This window comes from Pogona vitticeps, chromosome 1 (assembly GCF_051106095.1).
Source record: "Pogona vitticeps strain Pit_001003342236 chromosome 1, PviZW2.1, whole genome shotgun sequence".
Classification (NCBI taxonomy): Eukaryota; Metazoa; Chordata; class Lepidosauria; order Squamata; family Agamidae; genus Pogona; species Pogona vitticeps.
In genome coordinates this window covers 226,544,763-226,562,799 of record NC_135783.1, presented here as the reverse complement: position 1 = coordinate 226,562,799, position 18,037 = coordinate 226,544,763, and the positions used below count along the sequence as shown (strand labels likewise).

Sequence of the window (18,037 nt, the reverse complement as noted above, 5' to 3'; positions counted from 1 at the left end):
CTAGATAATGAGGTTTAAATAGGACAGAGGAGAAAACAGTATGAATGAAAAGGTCACACAAACACATATTTAACAGAACATCCTACTTTTGCAATGTCTGCCTTTTAGAATATGCTGGGAAATATGGGTACATTTCCCCATACACAGAGGGGGAAAAAACCCTTTCTGATCCAATAGTAATTTGATTTCAGGGGGAAAGTCAAGACTCTCAATAGCCTTGAGCTTTCCTCAACACTAGCTTCAAAACTAGTTTCTCTTTTAAAAAAAAACCATTAAAGATGGTTTTTAAGGTGTAATTTATGCTTATCTAGAATGATAGTCTAAAATTAGTTAACAGTGTAAACCTGTAAAAGCAAGTTCCCCTGAGTTCAGTTGCACCTATTTCTGGACCAGAATACCTAGAATTGCAGTCGAAAGGTTTTTTTTAAAATAAATTTATCACACATATATAAACCAGATACAAATCATGAAATAAATGTATCACGTTAGCAGGCTGAGTATTCTTCCAAGCAAGAATCATAATCAGCAGCCGTCTAAAACCACAGTACTTTTTATTTGATATCAGTTCCACATTGCCTCCCAATTGCAAGCAAGAGAGAGAGAGAGAGAGAGAGAGAGAGAGAGAGAGAAGAAAGAAAAGAAGTGGGAAAAGCAAACATCCAGGGCAGGTGCAAAAAGATGAGTATATTATGCATAACCTCTACTCAATCTTTTCATTTTATATCAACAAGCATGAACAGCCTGTACATCCCTGTCTGTTGATGTGTCCCTGACCCCTCTGTAATTTCAAAATTGCAGTTGCCTGTGTTTGTTCCATTGATATTCCAAGGAAACTTTAGTGTGGCACAGGGGTTAGCATACACAGAATTAAATCTCATGCAACATAAGGCTGAACAGATACTGAAATATTAGTCAGTTTATAGACGTTTCTGTGATAATACAACCAAGATACTGAATGTGTTTTATCAAATATTTGTCTTATACCTTCTGCATTCTCCTTGGCTATAGCAGACAGCAGGGATGTTGTGAATACAGACTCATAGTATTATATCAGAATAGCCATGCTAAGTGAGGAACTGTGACTTTCTGCACTTTTGGGGGGACAGGGGAGGCTACCCTATTCTTCCGCCTTTTGTCCAGAAGCCCGAATAAGTCAGATGGTCAAACTCTTTAATTGGCATTTCCTCCTGCAAAAAAAACAGCAGCTTGGAAGGGGGGAAGGCTTTTGCTGGATTCTCATTGAGGGAAATGAAAGTAAGGGTTAGCATTTCCTTGCTCTATACTGTGATTCCAACAAAAAGTGGGGACATGCACAACTTGGCAACATATGCTTATAGGTAGAGACACAGAATCTGAGAGACTTAGTGAAATGAAACATGTCAAAAGTAATGATTAGAGCTACGACTTTCTTTGGACTGCAAGACCCAGAATTCTCCGGCCAGCCAGAATGATTGGTGGGAATTGTAATCTGAAAAAAAAAAGAATACTCTTATAAAAGCAGAGGAGGGAAGGGAGAAGTATGCAAACCGCACAGCTCCTTAGGAAGGCTCCTGAATGTCTCTTGATTACTTGCATGAACTGAGTCAGAGGGTCATTGCTTCATTTCCTTACAAGAAAAAACATCAATGATGAGCCAGGTATTTCACCACCGTATCATTAAAATCATGGAAGGTCTCTTGTAGGCAGATACACAGTTTATGCAAGGGGTAAATCTGCCCTAAAGACTACAAGGTACCCTTTCAGCTTTGGGCAAGCACTTAATTAGGTTGCCACTTTTGATAGTGATGCAAAAAATAAAACACTCCTGTATTACTATCATGTCAACACTGAAAAAGTCACATGCAGAAACTCATACAGAGTGGAGCGCAGTATAGGACTGGTGAAGCAAAAAAGACCTGATGGCCTTCATGGCATTTGAGAGACCCACAGTCACAGAATGCAGTCCTGTTGATACTGGTAGAGCTGTCGGGTCTAGCATTTGCTGTGCACACAAAGCCAGGTGATCCTACTACTGTATTTGTCTCGGGGCAGAATGCTGCTCCCTCCTTCCCCTTGCATAGCAGCCTCCTGGAGGAGCAGCTTGAGAAGTACAAAGCTCGCACACAGGAAGGTGTACAGTGCCTCCTCATTCAAGTGGAAGCCACATCTGTTATGAAGAGGCACTCTCGGCCAACTTCTTTTATGCAACAGAGATCAAGCAGAATTCCACAAGTGAAGCATGGTGCTCTGCCAGCGTTAGACTCCTCTGACCATGGCTCATTGGGATAGGGATCAGAGCTGAGTGCTGCCATGGAAGTTGGCCTGTTTCACTCCCTGGCCTCTGGCTTCCCATGGGGAAAACATTTGCACAAGGCTTTAGATGAGAAAAGACAGAACTGCCTGCACAACAAGCCGTTTTACAGGCATATGGCGATCATGGGACTGACACTATAGTGTTCACCATGACAATATACACCTCTGTAAAATTCCCTCCACCTTTTACAAAAAAAGAGGCACATGCCCACATGGTGCAGTTATGACAACTGAACAACAGGACAATCACAAATTTGTTTAACCATTTTGCACAGTATCATAATAACTGCTAGATAGCCAATGGAAATGATGGTCTGTGCTTCCACAACATACATGAGATAAACTAGAAGCTTCTACGTGCCAAAAAGCTAGAACTTTAATGAGTGCACAGTGCAAATCTATGACATTCTATTATGTGTATATATTACAACCATAGGCAGCTAATGATGCCAGACCATTACAACTGTAGTGTTTAATTTCTTCATTTACTTTGCCTATAGATAAAACAATGAGTCACATATAGTCCAAATATTGGTCAACAGAAGCCATTCAGAACCACATAGATACTAGTTAGAAAAGTACATGAGAAGAATACTCTGTGCTGATGTTTAAAAACAAAACAGAGAACTGACTCATTCTTCCTAGAGAGTGAAGCATAGACTGGAAGATATAACAAGGCTTATTTAGAAGCAACTTGAATCCATAAGAGCCATGAGAACTCAAAGAGAATGAAGATCAAATCCCGGTTCAGCCACGGAAACTGACTAGGAAGTATTAATAGTAAAACCACTCCTTAAGTATCTCAAACATCATGAAAATTCTACTGGGGTCACTGTAAATCTGATGTAACTTGACAGGGTATGACATTCAGATATACAGTAATGAAAGGTGGTGTCGTGAAAATGCTTAGAGGGGATGGCCTAGCCCCACACCCTTCATTGTCACATTTATACACTTTGAGGGCCTAAACCTGAGGTTCCTACTAGCATGTAGGCTCACACATGAGCAAGAGGGCTGGAAAGTCTCTCTTTTGCGCATGTGAACAGTGGCAAGTCTCTTTAGACTAGGCACTGGAGCTTAGGGTGAAGAGTATGATGTGGGTACAGGACAAGATTCTAAGCGAGTTTACAGTGCTGGCTTTGGTAAAGCCTAGATAGAGCTCTTGGGACATGCACTTAATAATAGGAAATCATATGCTCAAACTGAAATGAATTAGCAGAATTGTCAAGCATAACAACTACAGATATAGCAACATTTGGACAAAGCAAACTTTCAGTCTATTTGCTTCCATTAAACATGGCATTTAAACTCTGAGTTTCTTTTTCATACAAAAGAAAACTGTATTGCTCCCCCCACTACATATTTTAAGTGTGAGAAAGCAGAATAAAAACTTCCATTGCTACCCACATATTTATCTATTATAAGCATTAACTATATACTGAAGTCCAAGAACCTGATGGCACAGCAGGTCAGAATGGGGGATGGTGGTTTGAAAGAAGCAAAGTGTTTTTATCTATTCTTGTGCTGCTGTACCAAAGCCAGCATGGCAAACAGGAAAAAAAGAGGTAACACAATGAGACACTTTTGTTAGAGGATAACTGGAGAAATTGTGGCTTAGCTGTGATTCAAAGGTAACACTTCATAAACTAAGAAGTCACTGTGCCCAAGCACATTATGAAACTGAATGTTTATTTAAAGTATCCCTAAGGCTAACCAATTTATATATTCTCTGCCTTCTAAAGTGACAAGGAAGTAGTGATATCTTTTATTTGAAGTCAAAATCTTACATCCTTTAACTCTGCAAACAGAAGAGTCTGTTAATAACTGTATCATCTCAGACCTCTTACAGGGAACCATTATACATCTTCTATTTAGCCAAGCAAAAGCCCCAACGCCAGTCTTTGTGGGGTTCTAACAAACAGACAAGTCATTAAAAGGCTAGTTGCCCCATTAAGAGGGAGAGTATCAGACACAAAAAGAGAATGTGGTTCATGAGAACTGGCAACAAGAACAGACAAAGCAGTACCTCATGCACACTGTTCCTTTATAAAATCTGACATTTCCTCCTCCTCATTTCTTTAAATAGTAAAATGTTAATTTGCTACATAATCTAGTTATTGAACAAAAAGTTTTAACACTAGAACCATACACAGGAGGATATGAAAAAAATCACTCCCAAGGTAGCATAAAGTGTGCATGCTCTAATCCTGCTACATCCTTCATAATATATTCCCATAACTATTGTGAACTACAAATTCCTAGGATGTAGATATTTCTCATCTCTTCTTAGATTAACAACAGCAACAGCAACGACGACGACGATAACGATAACAACAACAACAACAATAATAATAATAATAATAATAATAATAATAATAATAATAATAATAATAATAATAATAATAATGGTGCTGCTGCTGCGTTGGATTCCAAAGTATAACTCCCCTTCTTGTGAGGATTGTACAGTTTGCTAAAGGTTACACAGGCGTGGTCAAGAACTGATCCATGTTGGATCTCAACAAGTCTAACGAAAGAATTGGAGCAAATAGATATTTTACCTAACACATTTGCAGACTATAGTCCCATTTCATTACAACTTGGCAGCAAATCAAGAGCATTTAATTGGAAGCTCAATACTTCACATTTTAAAAAAAATGAGGAGTTTATCAAGCAAATAAAAGAAGACATAGACTTCTTCAAACAGAACATGAGGCCAGAAACACCAATGACAATGGTTTGGGAGGCAAGTAAGGCATTTTTAGAGGAGCAGCCATAAGATTTGCATCAAAACAAAAAAAGAGAAAGACAGGAAAAAAATACAAGATTTTGGAAAATAGATTAGCCTCAGATGAACTACATCTGAAACTAAATCCATCAAATACAGAACTGAAATAAAAGATAAAGTTAGTACAACACCAGATAATTATATTGCTCACTGAGGAAACTGCAAAGAAGCTTAAATTTGCAAAGTAAAATTTTTTTGAAAATGCAAATAAGCCAAGGAGATGGTTAGCATATAAATTAAAAAGAGAGAAAGAGAAAACAATAATACAAACACTGAAAAATGGAACAGGGACTGAGAAATTTAAACAAGAAGAAATAAAAGAGACTGTTGAGGACTTCTATTGAAATGTATACAATAAAAAGGAAGTAGACAAAGAATCTCAGAAAGAATACGTATTGAAATACAAAAAATGAAACTGACTAAAGATCAAATGCAATCTTTAAACAAGCTTTTAACATATGCAGAAATCATAGAAGCCCTCAAAAAGCAAAAAAAAAAAAAAAAAAAAGGGTGGGGTGGGTGGGAAATCACCAGGCCCAGATGGTCTCCCAGCTGAATATTACAAAGAATTAGAAAATGTATTGCTTAAACCATATAAGGAACTCTTGGAATTTGTTGAAGAAAAGGGAGAATTGCTACAGACCGATCTCATTACTAAACGTGGATTATAAAATAAATGCAACCATGTTGGCAACTAGATTGAAAAGAATCTTAATACAGACAATACATCAAGACCAATCGGGCTTCCTTCCAAAAAGGCAGATGAAAAATAATATAAGGATAATCTTAAATACTTTGGAATACTATGTATAAAGCTCACCCGGAAAAGCAAATGGCTATGATATTCTTGGATGCATAGAAAGCTTTTGATAATCTGAATTGGAATTTTATGCTACACCAATTGGAAGTGCTACAAGTTGGAGAAAGATTTTTGAAATTAATTAAAGCAATCTATACCCAGCAAAAGGCAAAAATTAGAATCAATGGAGAGCTGACGAAAGAAATACAAATACAGAAAGGTACAAGACAGGGGTGCCCACTCTCTCCATTACTATTCATTCTTACTCTAGAAATATTAATTGAGTCCATTGGATCCCCCAATATAATAACTAGATCACCTGCTAAAGCTTGGAGCTTAAAAGGCCTCTTACTTTCAGTCCTTTTATTTCCTTTTTATCTCTAATTAAAAAGGAAATAAAAGGACTGAAAGTAAGAGGCCATTCTTTTAAGCTCCAAGCTTTAGCAGGTGATCTAGTTATTATATTGGGGGATCCAATGGACTCAATTGAAGACCTGATGGAGATGCTGATGAAGTTTGGTGATATGGCAGGATGAAAATAAACCAAACGAGAACAAAAATATTTGTTAAAATATGAGAGATCAAGAACGACAGAAATAGAAAGGACTAACTTCCAAGAAGAGAAGAGAGTCAGAGAGTGGTCCTGACCCGACCAGATAGGTGGGATATTAATTAATTAATTAATTAATTAATTAATTAATTAATTAATTAAATAAATAAATAAATAAATAAATAAATAAATAAATAAAAAATAAATAAAAAATAAATAAAAAAATAAACATTTAAGGATCCAAATCACAAAGAAAGTGAGTACATTATTCAAAGACAATTATATGAAGTTGATTAAAGAGATACAGATTAGCTTGGAGAGATGGGACAAATTACAGCTATCGTTGATGGGAAGAATCGCAACCATCAAAATGAATGTTCTACCTAAAAGTTTATTTTTATTTCAGACAATTCCCATAATATTAAAAGTCATTTTTTTCAAGAACAAGATAATCATGAGATTTGTGTGGCAAGGTAAAAAAACAAGAATTAAAATCAAAGCAATGCAAGATGCCAAACAAGCATGTTTTGGTCTCCCAGATTGGGTATTGTATTATAGAGCCTGTGTATTAGTCTGGATAAAGGAATGGATAACTTTAGATAATGATAGACTACTCAAGTTGGAAGGATAGGATTTACAGTTAGGTTGTCATACTTTCCTATGGTATAAAAAAGACAAAGAGCAGAAAAGTTTCAACTTGCATATGATAAGAAGAGCCCTACTAGGTACTTGGAAAAAGATCATCCAGCAAGCAGATTTACCAAAAACACCAGGCAGGGTATCACCCATCGAGGCCTTTACACAACCTAATCTCATGACAGAAGTGAAACTTTTAAGATATCAAGATCTAGTAAAAATGATTGTGAGTTAAGATCCAAAGAAGGGTTAGAAACACAAAACATATATCTAGACTGGTGGGCCAGAGCACAAGTGGAATCTAGGTATGGAAAAGATAGAGGGCTTTTACACAGAAAAAAACGATATTTGATAAACCTCTGCTGGGCTCAAATGGTAAGGTAATTAAGAAACTGTATGATTATTTGCTTGTACTTAAAGTGCAGATGGTAAAAGAATGTATGATTAGGTGGGCACAAAATATAGGACATAATATTTATATTGATCAATGGTTGCAAATATAGAAATACAATATAACATAAAGCTCACAAAATCAGTAAATTTCAAGGACAACATATATAAGACATTTTACAGGTCGCATATGACTCTGAAAAAAATGTCAAAGATTTATACAGAGGTGTCAAATGTTTGTTGGAAGTGTGAAGCACAAGAGGGAAGCTTTTACCACATGTGGTGGACTTGCAGAGTAGCAAAAACAGTACTGGATAGCAGTACATACTCTGTTACAAAAAATAGTGCTTTGTAATGTTCTACTAACCCCAGAATCGTTTTTATTGAGCATTATACCAGATAATATAGATAAGACAAAGAACTGCCTAGTTTTATATATATAGTCACTGCAGCCAGAATTCTTTATGCTAAGAACTGGAAGAAATCGGAGATACCGAAACAAGGGGAACTTACTGACAAGATATGGGAAGCGGCAGAAATGGATATTCTATCAGAAGTGTTGAAAGACTGTCCAATACAAAATGCAACTGAACAATGGGATTTATTATATAAATGGCTTGAGTCTCCAGAAAGTGCTTGAATAACATAGAATTAAACTAAGATGTAACTATAAGTTGAAACCTGCAAGGCAATCAAATTGTAGAAAAGTGAAAAGTTGACTTGATATCGCAACGTGAACAGACTGAAGAACAGTACATTTTGTGTTCTCCTTTCTCCTCTTTCCCCCCCTCTACCTTTTGTACTCCTTACCTTATCCCTAGTTGTTAAAAATAAAACATAAATTTAAAAAAAGAGAAAGCCTGCCTGAAGAGAAAGGTATTTGCCTGCTCGTGGAAGGACAGCAAAGATGGGGCCAGCCTAGCTTCCCCTGCGAGGGAGTTTCAGAGTCTGTGAGCAACGGCAGAGAAGGCCCTCTCATGTCCCCATCAAGTGCACCTGTGAGGGTGGCGGGACTGACAGAAAGGCCTCCCCTGATGATTCTAGTGCCTGGGCAGGCTCACAGAGGGAGATATGGTCTTTTAGATAGCTTGGACCCAAGCCATTTAGGGCTTTATAGGTTTAGACCAGCTCTTTGAATTATGCCCTAAAACGGATCTGCAGCCAGTGGAATAGCTATAACAGACAGTTTGATGTAACCAGCCCCAGTCAGCTATCTGGCTGCTGCATTTTGGACCCTCTGAAATTATCCCAATTTGAATTTGGTTTATATTATGAACTGAACTACGTACCTACACACATTAACTGAACAAGCTGCCATGTCTACCTATGGTGGGTAGGCAACTCTGAGGTTCACTGTCATTTGCCTGGGATACTACTACCTTTATGTCTTCTTGTGGGCTTCCCAACGTCATCTTTTTGGCCACTGTAAGAAATAAAAGGTTGGACTAGATAGTCCTTTGGTCTATTCGGAAAGTCCATCTGCCCTGTTCAGCACACCTATTTAGCTGGGCTCTGCTGATATTCTTCAGAGTAGAAGGCATTTATCATCATCAAAAAAAACTTTAAAAATGTACAGAAATATATTAGCAAAACAGTAGCATCGTTCAATTAAAATCTGTATGACACTGAATGAGAAACTTAGTAGCCTTGAAACTTACAAACAAACTTGGGATGTTTTCTTGGTGTAGGTATGACTCCTTGCTGTGCTTTTATTTACCCTTCAGCTTTTATATGCCTCTTAAGTAAAAAGTGCAACTTGTGGAAATGAAGGAAAGGAAAAAAAAAACCAAAATAAAAAATATTGTGCTTTGAGGCAGAAATCCCAATTTAATATATTTTCCTTCATATTTCCACCCAAAAGCTGGGCTCACTGGAGGACTTCTGTATGTCGTATACGGAATGATCTCCTCCAGAGTACCCATTTCAAGCTATAAATTTGATCTCAAGGATTCAGTGACACTGATAAATCACTCAAGGTTTTGCTCTCTGGGTTGATGTTGCCATGATCTCTCAGTGGAACCAGAGTCATCTCATATAGTTCTGGTCTGTGCAATACTTCACTTCTTCCATTATTATATGATGTATATAATTTAAACAAAAAACTACTCCTTTGGGGGCAATTTGAAATTTCACAGTATAATATACATGGCTGGTGTTACTGCACAGTATCACTCTTCTGGAATCTTTGAGAGCTCTTAAGATTTCCTCTGTATCTCATGATGCCCCTGAGGTGTGTTATCTCTCGGTGACATTACTTGTTCTGTCTTATTGCAGTCTGGTGGAAGACTTATCTGTTTACCAGTTATTACTTGGATTTGTATAGAAGCCATTTGTGATTGACCCAAAGAGTCTAATTTCCTATTTACTGTACAGTATTGTCTTCCTGTCCTTTCTTATAAATGGTTTTGGTCTAAATGGCATCAGGAGGGCTGTAACAGTTAACATTCATTAACATTTAGAGTGCTGCTTCATGTTTCCCCTTCAGGATATTAAATTAGCTAGAGTTATTCAGCAGTAAACTAGCATCTGTTAAATTTCATCAATACTAAGCAAATCACAGTATTAAATATATTTTAATTTATATTGTTAGTCCATCCATTAGAACTTCTTGGTATCTTTGGGTGTTGTGTCTTGATGTTGGAAAGAATGGTTGTTGTGGAACAAACCTCTGTCCTAAAGGAATTATAAATATCTCATATAAATGCTGCCTTCTTTTGATTTGTTTGGAAAAAGTATGCATGTTGTTTTATACATAAGATAATAAAATGGTGAAACCAGCAAATATGTCAGCACACAAGACTATTATGGAGAAAGTTCATCTGTTCTGTGCAGGCATTTGTACCACAACAGAATCTGATCCAGTTCTGATTTGGGGGGATGGGTAGGTTATTTTACATGCTCAGCTGAGAATTAAAAACAAAAACAAACAAACAAAAAGGCTTAAATGACTTTTCTGGCAACAAAATCCACTTTTGCAGCTACTCTTTGCAAAAGCCAGCAGCTTTATCCTGTTGCATATTGCTTGATGTTCCTCTGTGACTCAAATGAAACTTTTTGTGAGACTAAAGAGAAATTAAGGAAGTGAATTTAAAGAGCAGTCAAGAGTTGCAACCAGATAACTTGAAAGGAAGGAAGGAAGGAAGGAAGGAAGGAAGGAAGGAAGGAAGGAAGGAAGGAAGGAAGGAAGGAAGGAAGGAAAACACCTGAGGGAGATGTAACACTCCAAAGATTGCGCAGTCCACACAAAAACCACAAAACCTTCAAAGCTCTCAGCAAACGAGTGCGTACCCGTCACCCTCAAAGTATTGAAAATATTGAGAGGAGGACAAAAAAATAACTGATACACTGCAAAAACAGCCAGTGATTTGCAGAAATGAGGAAAATGCCTGATGAGACACCATGTCAACTAATGCTTCAGGTTTTGCCAGTGAAGACCTAATTCAAATCTCGGACTTTAGAGTTACCAACCCAAGTTATTTCATGATTAAATTCAGGATTTAAAATACTGTATAGGTTTGACATAGAAAAATAAATAAATGCATGTGTCAATTAAAAAAACACAGACCTGCGCACGCTGAGATGAAGTTGGACATGTGGGTGCTCATAATGACAGTTATCATAACCAGCTTCTTCCATAATAAGAGACTAGAAATGCAGGTCTCTGAATTCAACCATATTAACAAATAAAGATCAGAGTCTTCTGCAAACGTAATAGCTGAATTGCCCATTCAAGACCAAAACACCTTTAAGTGCTTTGCATTATAACATGGACAGCTTTAGAAGAATGTACTGTTCCGAGCAATTACAAGAATCCTTAGAGACTCAGGAGGGTGGCAATTGATATCATAATTCTTGCTACTCAGAAAATCATGGGGCTTTGACCCTGCAATCCCTGGCTCCACTACAGACCTACCTATATTAGGAATAACAGCCAAGCCCACACAATGTGTGACATGAAATGCATTTTTATGCAACATAGAGAATTTTAAAAATTGCAAATTGCATCAGTGAAGAGATTACAATGAATAGACTGGAGAGAGTATACAGGAGTCATTAATTTAAGCCTTGCCTCCCCTGATGTGGTCTGGAGGAAATTCTCTCTTTAAAACTCTTTGTGTGTGTGTGGGGGGGGGGGGGGAAGAGAATTTCCCATCACTTCCATTTTTAAAAAAATATACTTTGAGGCCACTTCATGATAATGTACTTGAAAGAAGGGAGGTCTTTAATTTTTCCCACATGCCATTTTCCTACCAAGATCATGGCCTCAAGATAGTTTGTTATTTGTATTATTTTTTTCCTGTTCCTGTAAAAGTATGAAAATCATAGGACTGAAACTTGGCATGGATACTAAGGGGGTTATAAGTGTGTGCACGTCCCATGGTTATACTTTGTTTTTTTTTAAACTGGATAAATAATGTTAATTAAATGAAATCTTCCTCTAGCCTACAGCACTACATTTTGCCAATAGGTGACAACCTTTTCTCAAGCAGGACAGGCAAAACAGGCTCGGGAAATGAATTCTTCTCCAGGGCCTCTAGGCTGCTCCATGTGCTCTCCTTTGCAGGGCATCCAAACTCTTTCAACAGTTTGGAAAGCATGAGTGAGGAGAGAAGAAAATGACTGGGTTTTGGTAGGTAGGAGGAAGAGAGCGAACAGAAAGAAAGGCTGAATGGGTGCTAATGCAGAGAGAGAGAGAGAGAGATGGCATGATGAAAAAAGTGACAGGAAAGTCAGAAATGAAAGAGCAGAAGGGAAGAAAAAGCGTATCAGCCTGGGATGATGTCGATAAAGTTTCCAAGTCATATGAATCTGAGTACCGAGTAAAGCTTGATAATTGTAGTTCGGCACCTTTCTATAACTCTATAACCTTTAATACTACATAAGAAAAGGGATAAATGACTTACCTTCTGAGTAAGCAGTGCTTGGACAACCTGATTGGCCACCTATAGAAGAAATAAAATATATTTGAGCAGTGCATAGTGCGTGTATGTGCGTGCTATGTACAATCTCTTTCAGGTAACTCTGGGGGCCTTTCAAAACCCTGCTTATTATCCGTACAACTTCACATCCGACTATATTACAGTTTTCTATGACGATCTCATTCTGTCTGAAAGCCTGTATCTAGTAATAACTCATGTGGTTAAATATATTGTTAGGATTCCATGTATTCTAAAGAGAAGAACTAATGTTGAGTCAGAGACCAAACCCTGTGTTTCTGTAAATGATATGACTGAAAATCAGTACCATTAAGCTGGTTTCGTAGAAGATATTTTCAATTTTGTGCAAGCAGGATATGGGATCCCAAATGTTTTCAAAAGCCTTGATTGTTTCCCGATTTGATATTGACAAAACGGAATAAACAGCTAGGTAGAACACAGTGGCACAGAAATTTAAATACCTGCAGACACCAAAGTGTGGTTGGAACTTACTCAGACCCCAGTTTCTAACTGAATTATGTCAGAGTACAAAGCACTGATTAGTAGCTATACAACCATGTTGTTTAATACATATATAAAAGAACACAGAAAACCAGGAAAAAACTTTTAAAAGCTTCTTTGACATTCACAGTTTCTCTCTCTCTCTCTCTCTCTCTCTCTCTCTCACACACACACACACACACACACACAGAGAGAGAGAGAGAGAGAGAGAGAGAGAGGGAGAGAGAGAGAAAAATAAGGGCAAAAGTTTCAACCTAATTCATTTTAGTGAAAACCATGTTCCTGTGTGATCCAAAAATTTGATTTGATTCATTTTCTCATAAAACATCCCAACACTCTTTTCTCTTTTCAAAACTGGTGTTTAACCTAAGGCAACAATGAAAGGAATGGCCACATAAAACAGCTCTGTACATGATTTAACAGGAGATACAAAATAAAACTGCAGTGATAATAACCCACATGAGTGAATGTGTTATATTTCTGAAATCCACATGTGCTGCCCTTTAGGCTTTTAGAACAGATATACAGCAGTATTTCTTCTGCCATACCCTTTCTGTTTTAATATTGTTTTGTTTACCTAAAAATTGAACAAAAACTCTAATACATTGTTACTTTACTTACTGACATGAGGTTACTTTTGGAGGAAAGAAACACCAACAAAACCTTAAGGGGCTCTTTGCACCTCCAGGACATCTGAAAGAGCTTTGCCCAGTAATCACTGAAAGACTGACAAAGATTGGAATAAATAGGATAGAAATTATTGTCTTTAGAGATTCTGTTAACACCTCTAACCTGAATAGCAGAAATTACAGTAAAATAAGGATGGGTGCTTATATCCAGCACTCCTGTTGTTATGGGCCATCAAGTCATTTCTGGCCTATAACAATCCTAATAGGGCTTTCAAGGCAAATAAAATGTTCAAGGAGTGATTTAGTATTACTATAACTCAAGTGAGTTTCCATAGCTGAGTGGGATTTGAACTCAGGTCTCCAGAGTCTAGTCCAACACTATTCTGCACTGGATCTTCTTATCTAGAACTACAGAAGCTTCTTTAGCCAACATGGAAACTACACATCTGTTGTATGCCAGCCCTGGAGGATGATAATGTTTCAATAATTTTGTATACATAACATCATAGAATGAAAGCAGTGGATTTACCCACCAATATTCATGCTTAGGATAAAAGTTGTAAGCTGTAGCATTTATGATCAAATTAATATTTTGTTATGCCACACTGTGGGTTCCTGACTCACAATTTGAAAAGTCTTTTTTAAAAAAATACATTTTCAACTCTATCAGAACTTTCTAAGGCTATGTATGCTTAGCTTAAGATGCTTATTGGATTTTATCCAGCAGTTGCCTCTAGAGAGTCAGGAGTAGAATTCACTTCGAACCTAGATTTAGCCTGTCTTACCAACAGTATGATAGCTGAATCCATCTGAATAATTTTTTACAATGCTTGCCATTTTTCAAGTACAATATTTATTCAATCTGTTTGTCAGCATGCAGATATTTAAATACTGCTGATTATATGTACTACAAGAATTTATCATGCACAGATTTATATCCACGTGAAATCATATTATTTTTATGAAAGTTTCCATTATATAAATAGTTTCTATAAACTGTATAAATAGGTACAAAATAATGTAAGTTAGTTTTCTCTCCAGCTAAAATCATAATTGGCTTTCCCTGATCATTTCAATTTTGGTAGCAGTTGGGAAGATTCTGTAAGTGACATACAGACAAGTAACAAAATAGTACATTGTGTGTCTTCATCCTCATGTTATACGAATCCATTATATATGATGAAGTCTGCATTCAATAATTAATTAATTAAATGATGACATTTCGGCGCCAGGTCAAAACCTTCCTGTTCCAGAAGGCTTTTAATTGAAATAATATCAACTGTGGGTCCTGATGGCAATTTTTAGAGTACCTATTTTAATTATATTTTAATTGTTTTATCTTTTTATTGTATTTTAATTGTTGTAAGCCGCCAAGAGACGTTTGGGTACAGTAGGCAGCATATTAGTTAAATAAATAAAATAAATAATAAATAAATTAAAAATATGCCAAGACAAGTACTTTTTCACTAATAATACACCTAGTATTTTTTAAAACATCAGGTGACTTAAAATCTAAACTATTATGCATATAACAGAAAGTTGTCTCCCGTCCAAATAAAGTGAAACTCTACAGAATGAATGTTTTCTTTCCTGATCATAGAAGACCTCAATTTCTGGACTACAACTGGCAGGAAGGTTCTCGAAGTTACAGTGCAAAAAATGTCTTCTTACTCATACTAGATGCTCAGCCGAAATTGTACTACCATGCAGAAATATGTAGAAGATTAATGTTTTACTGTACTTCCAAAGCAAGGATGCTAATGTTAGGAAAAAAATGAAACACCCTTACCACCACCTCCTTAATTTATAATGACTCACTCTAGCATTATAAACATAATAATATCAGTGTGCAATGGTGCTAACATATTCCAGGATATATTTCCAGTGAGCTGGCCGTGTTTTGACATTGAAGTCCGGTAAAAATGGGTATAAAATTATAATTACATCCCTTTTTTTGTTTCTGAATTTAAGCGGAAAATTGGGGGCATATATATTTATATAGATATAGATAGATAGATAAATTAAGCGGAACATTGGGGGCATAGATATATATGTTCCGCTTAATCTATCTATCTGTCTGTCTGTCTGTCTGTCTGTCTGTCTGTCTATCTATCTATCTATCTATCTATCTATCTATCTATCTATCTATCTATCTATCTATCTATCTATCTATCTATCTATCTATCTATCTGTCTGTCTGTCTGTCTGTCTGTCTGTCTGTCTATCTATAGATATATAGATATATATACAGTGGTGCCTCGCATAACGAGCGCACCGTTTAACGACGAATCCGCATAGCGATCTTTTTTATATCGCTAATGCGATTGCATTGCGATGTTTTAATGGGCAAAACATCGCATTGCGATGATCGGTAAGTGTTTCGCTTACCGATCTTCGCATTGCGATGTTTTTTTAAACAGCTGATCAGCGGTTCCAAAACCATTTTCGCACGGTTTCCTCGCTTACCGAAGGCGCGAAAATGGCGGCGCTATGGAGGATCTTCGCTGAACGGTGAGTTTGGGCCCCATAGGAACGCATTAAACGAAGTTTAATGCATTCCTATGGGTTTTTCCGTTCCGTTTAGCGATGTTTCCACATAGCGACGATTAATCCGGGATGGATTAACGTCGCTATGCTGGGCACCACTGTCTAGATATATGCCCCCAATGTTCCGCTTAAATTCAGAAACAAAAAAGGGATGTAATTATAATTTTATACCCATTTTTACCGTACTTCAATGTCATATATATAGCATTGCAGAAATTGGTATGGTAATTTTAAAATGCTGTAGTGTAACATATCACATTGCTCTGAAAGACTACATTTTAGCCTGACAGAAATCTTTGCTGGCTTAATAACATGAATAAATATAATGCCACCTCTTGACAATAAACTGACAGCCAAATTCCAGAATAGGAAACTAGGATTAAGCATTTAAACCACAGCCCCTGAGGCAGGAGAAAGGTAATCCTGTTTCTTGCTTTCCGTTTCCTAGAGACAAGGAGATGCCTTAGAATTTTTTTAAATTTAAATAAATGAAATTCATTCTTATATAACACAAAGCTAGACCACAGAAGTGATGCTGACTTTCAAATGTAATCTAAGTCACTGATACATCAAAGTTAGAGGAAATAACAGAGATAAAGAATTAGTTTCAATTATATTGTTGGTAGAATTTTCTGTTAGAATTTCCTGCAATTGTGCAGCCTTCTGACCCTTCCTGCCTACTTTCTTCCTCACAGTAAAACTGACTTTTACTGCCAGAATACACATTAGGTTTTATTTTCACATTACAAGGCAAGAACCTATATTAATAATCATGAAGGTAAGGTTCCGAATAAAGACAACAATGTATGTACAGAAGTAATATTAGGTTTTGTTATGCTTCTGAAGAATAAAAAATAATTGCTGTATCATAGGTGATATGGACAAGAGGTGACGTTTAATACAGAGTGGTACAGGGGGATATACAGTTGCTATGCATATTCATATTTGAAATGAGTTTACGTAAGCTTTCACTTTAAAAAAAAAGGATTCTGCTGCTGAGGTGCCTCCGAGTGACAGGAGGTTTGATCCATGGGTGCAAAACACCAGATGCAGCCACACCAGATGCTGATACAGGACAGGTATCCTGGAAGCCAGAAGTAGAAGAGCATGTGGGTTCTTGTGCAACAGCTCTACATTTGGGGATCTGAGCAATGACTGCAGGCCAAACTCTGCACAAGATGGTTCATTCCACAATCTCCTGAAGGAGACGAAGGATCTGGTGCCGGAGTATTTTCACAAAAGCACATGCCTATCAGATATGTTTACTTGAATTCCTGCAACCACAGCCTTTCCAGTAATATGCACCAGCACCAGTTTTAACATGAAGGAGAAATATGCCATACCTTCAGAACATTTCCATGCATTTTAGCCAAAACTAATTTAAATGGGAGAGGAGAGACCCGCAAACATCAGAACATTTACTTGGCTGTAATAGAAGCAGCAATTTCTTAAACCAGCCTACAGGCTAGCCAAAGAGGTTTCTATTGCTATTTGCTTCCCACAACAGATCTAACAAATAGCTTAGCCTCTTTTCTTGCAGTAAAATAGACAGAATCTCTGGGATTCTTAAATTTTGCAAGTCTATTTGAGTCAGAAAGAGAAGAAAATTACTTAGATAATCATATCTGGCCTGAGGCTTAGAATATACAGGCACAAAAAGTTAGCAGTCATCATCATCTATTACAGTATACGTATTTCAGAAGCTATAAATCACATAGGTAGGTTGCTGGCAGAGGTCCTTGGGGATCAGTGTGATGACCCAATGACTTTTCACTGCTCCATCCTGTATTAAACTTCACCAAATCACCACTGAAGTCAAACTGCCTTTAGTGGATCTACTTAGTAAAAAAAGGCCAAAGAGGGAGGGAGAGAAGCGGAGAGTGAGAGAGATCGAGAGAGAGAGAGAGAGAGAGAGAGAGAGAGAGAGAGAGAAAAGAGACACCAAGACAGGATCACCTGAGGACAGCGTGT

At 37.1% G+C, this 18,037-nt stretch overlaps 1 protein-coding gene across 24 annotated transcripts in view; it reads right to left on the bottom strand.

Moving 5' to 3' along the window:
* Positions 1–18,037, bottom strand: part of NCKAP5 (NCK associated protein 5) — a 762,731-nt gene that overhangs the window by 178,709 nt on the left and 565,985 nt on the right. For all 24 annotated transcript variants that reach the window (XR_013537157.1, XM_072984241.2, XM_072984248.2 and 21 more), the window contains one exon: positions 12,357–12,395. Coding sequence is in view for 22 of the 24 variants with exons in the window: in XM_072984241.2 (XP_072840342.2) it covers positions 12,357–12,395 (39 nt within the window). In the remaining 2 variants the exon portion in view is untranslated. The remainder of the gene's footprint in view (positions 1–12,356; positions 12,396–18,037) is intronic.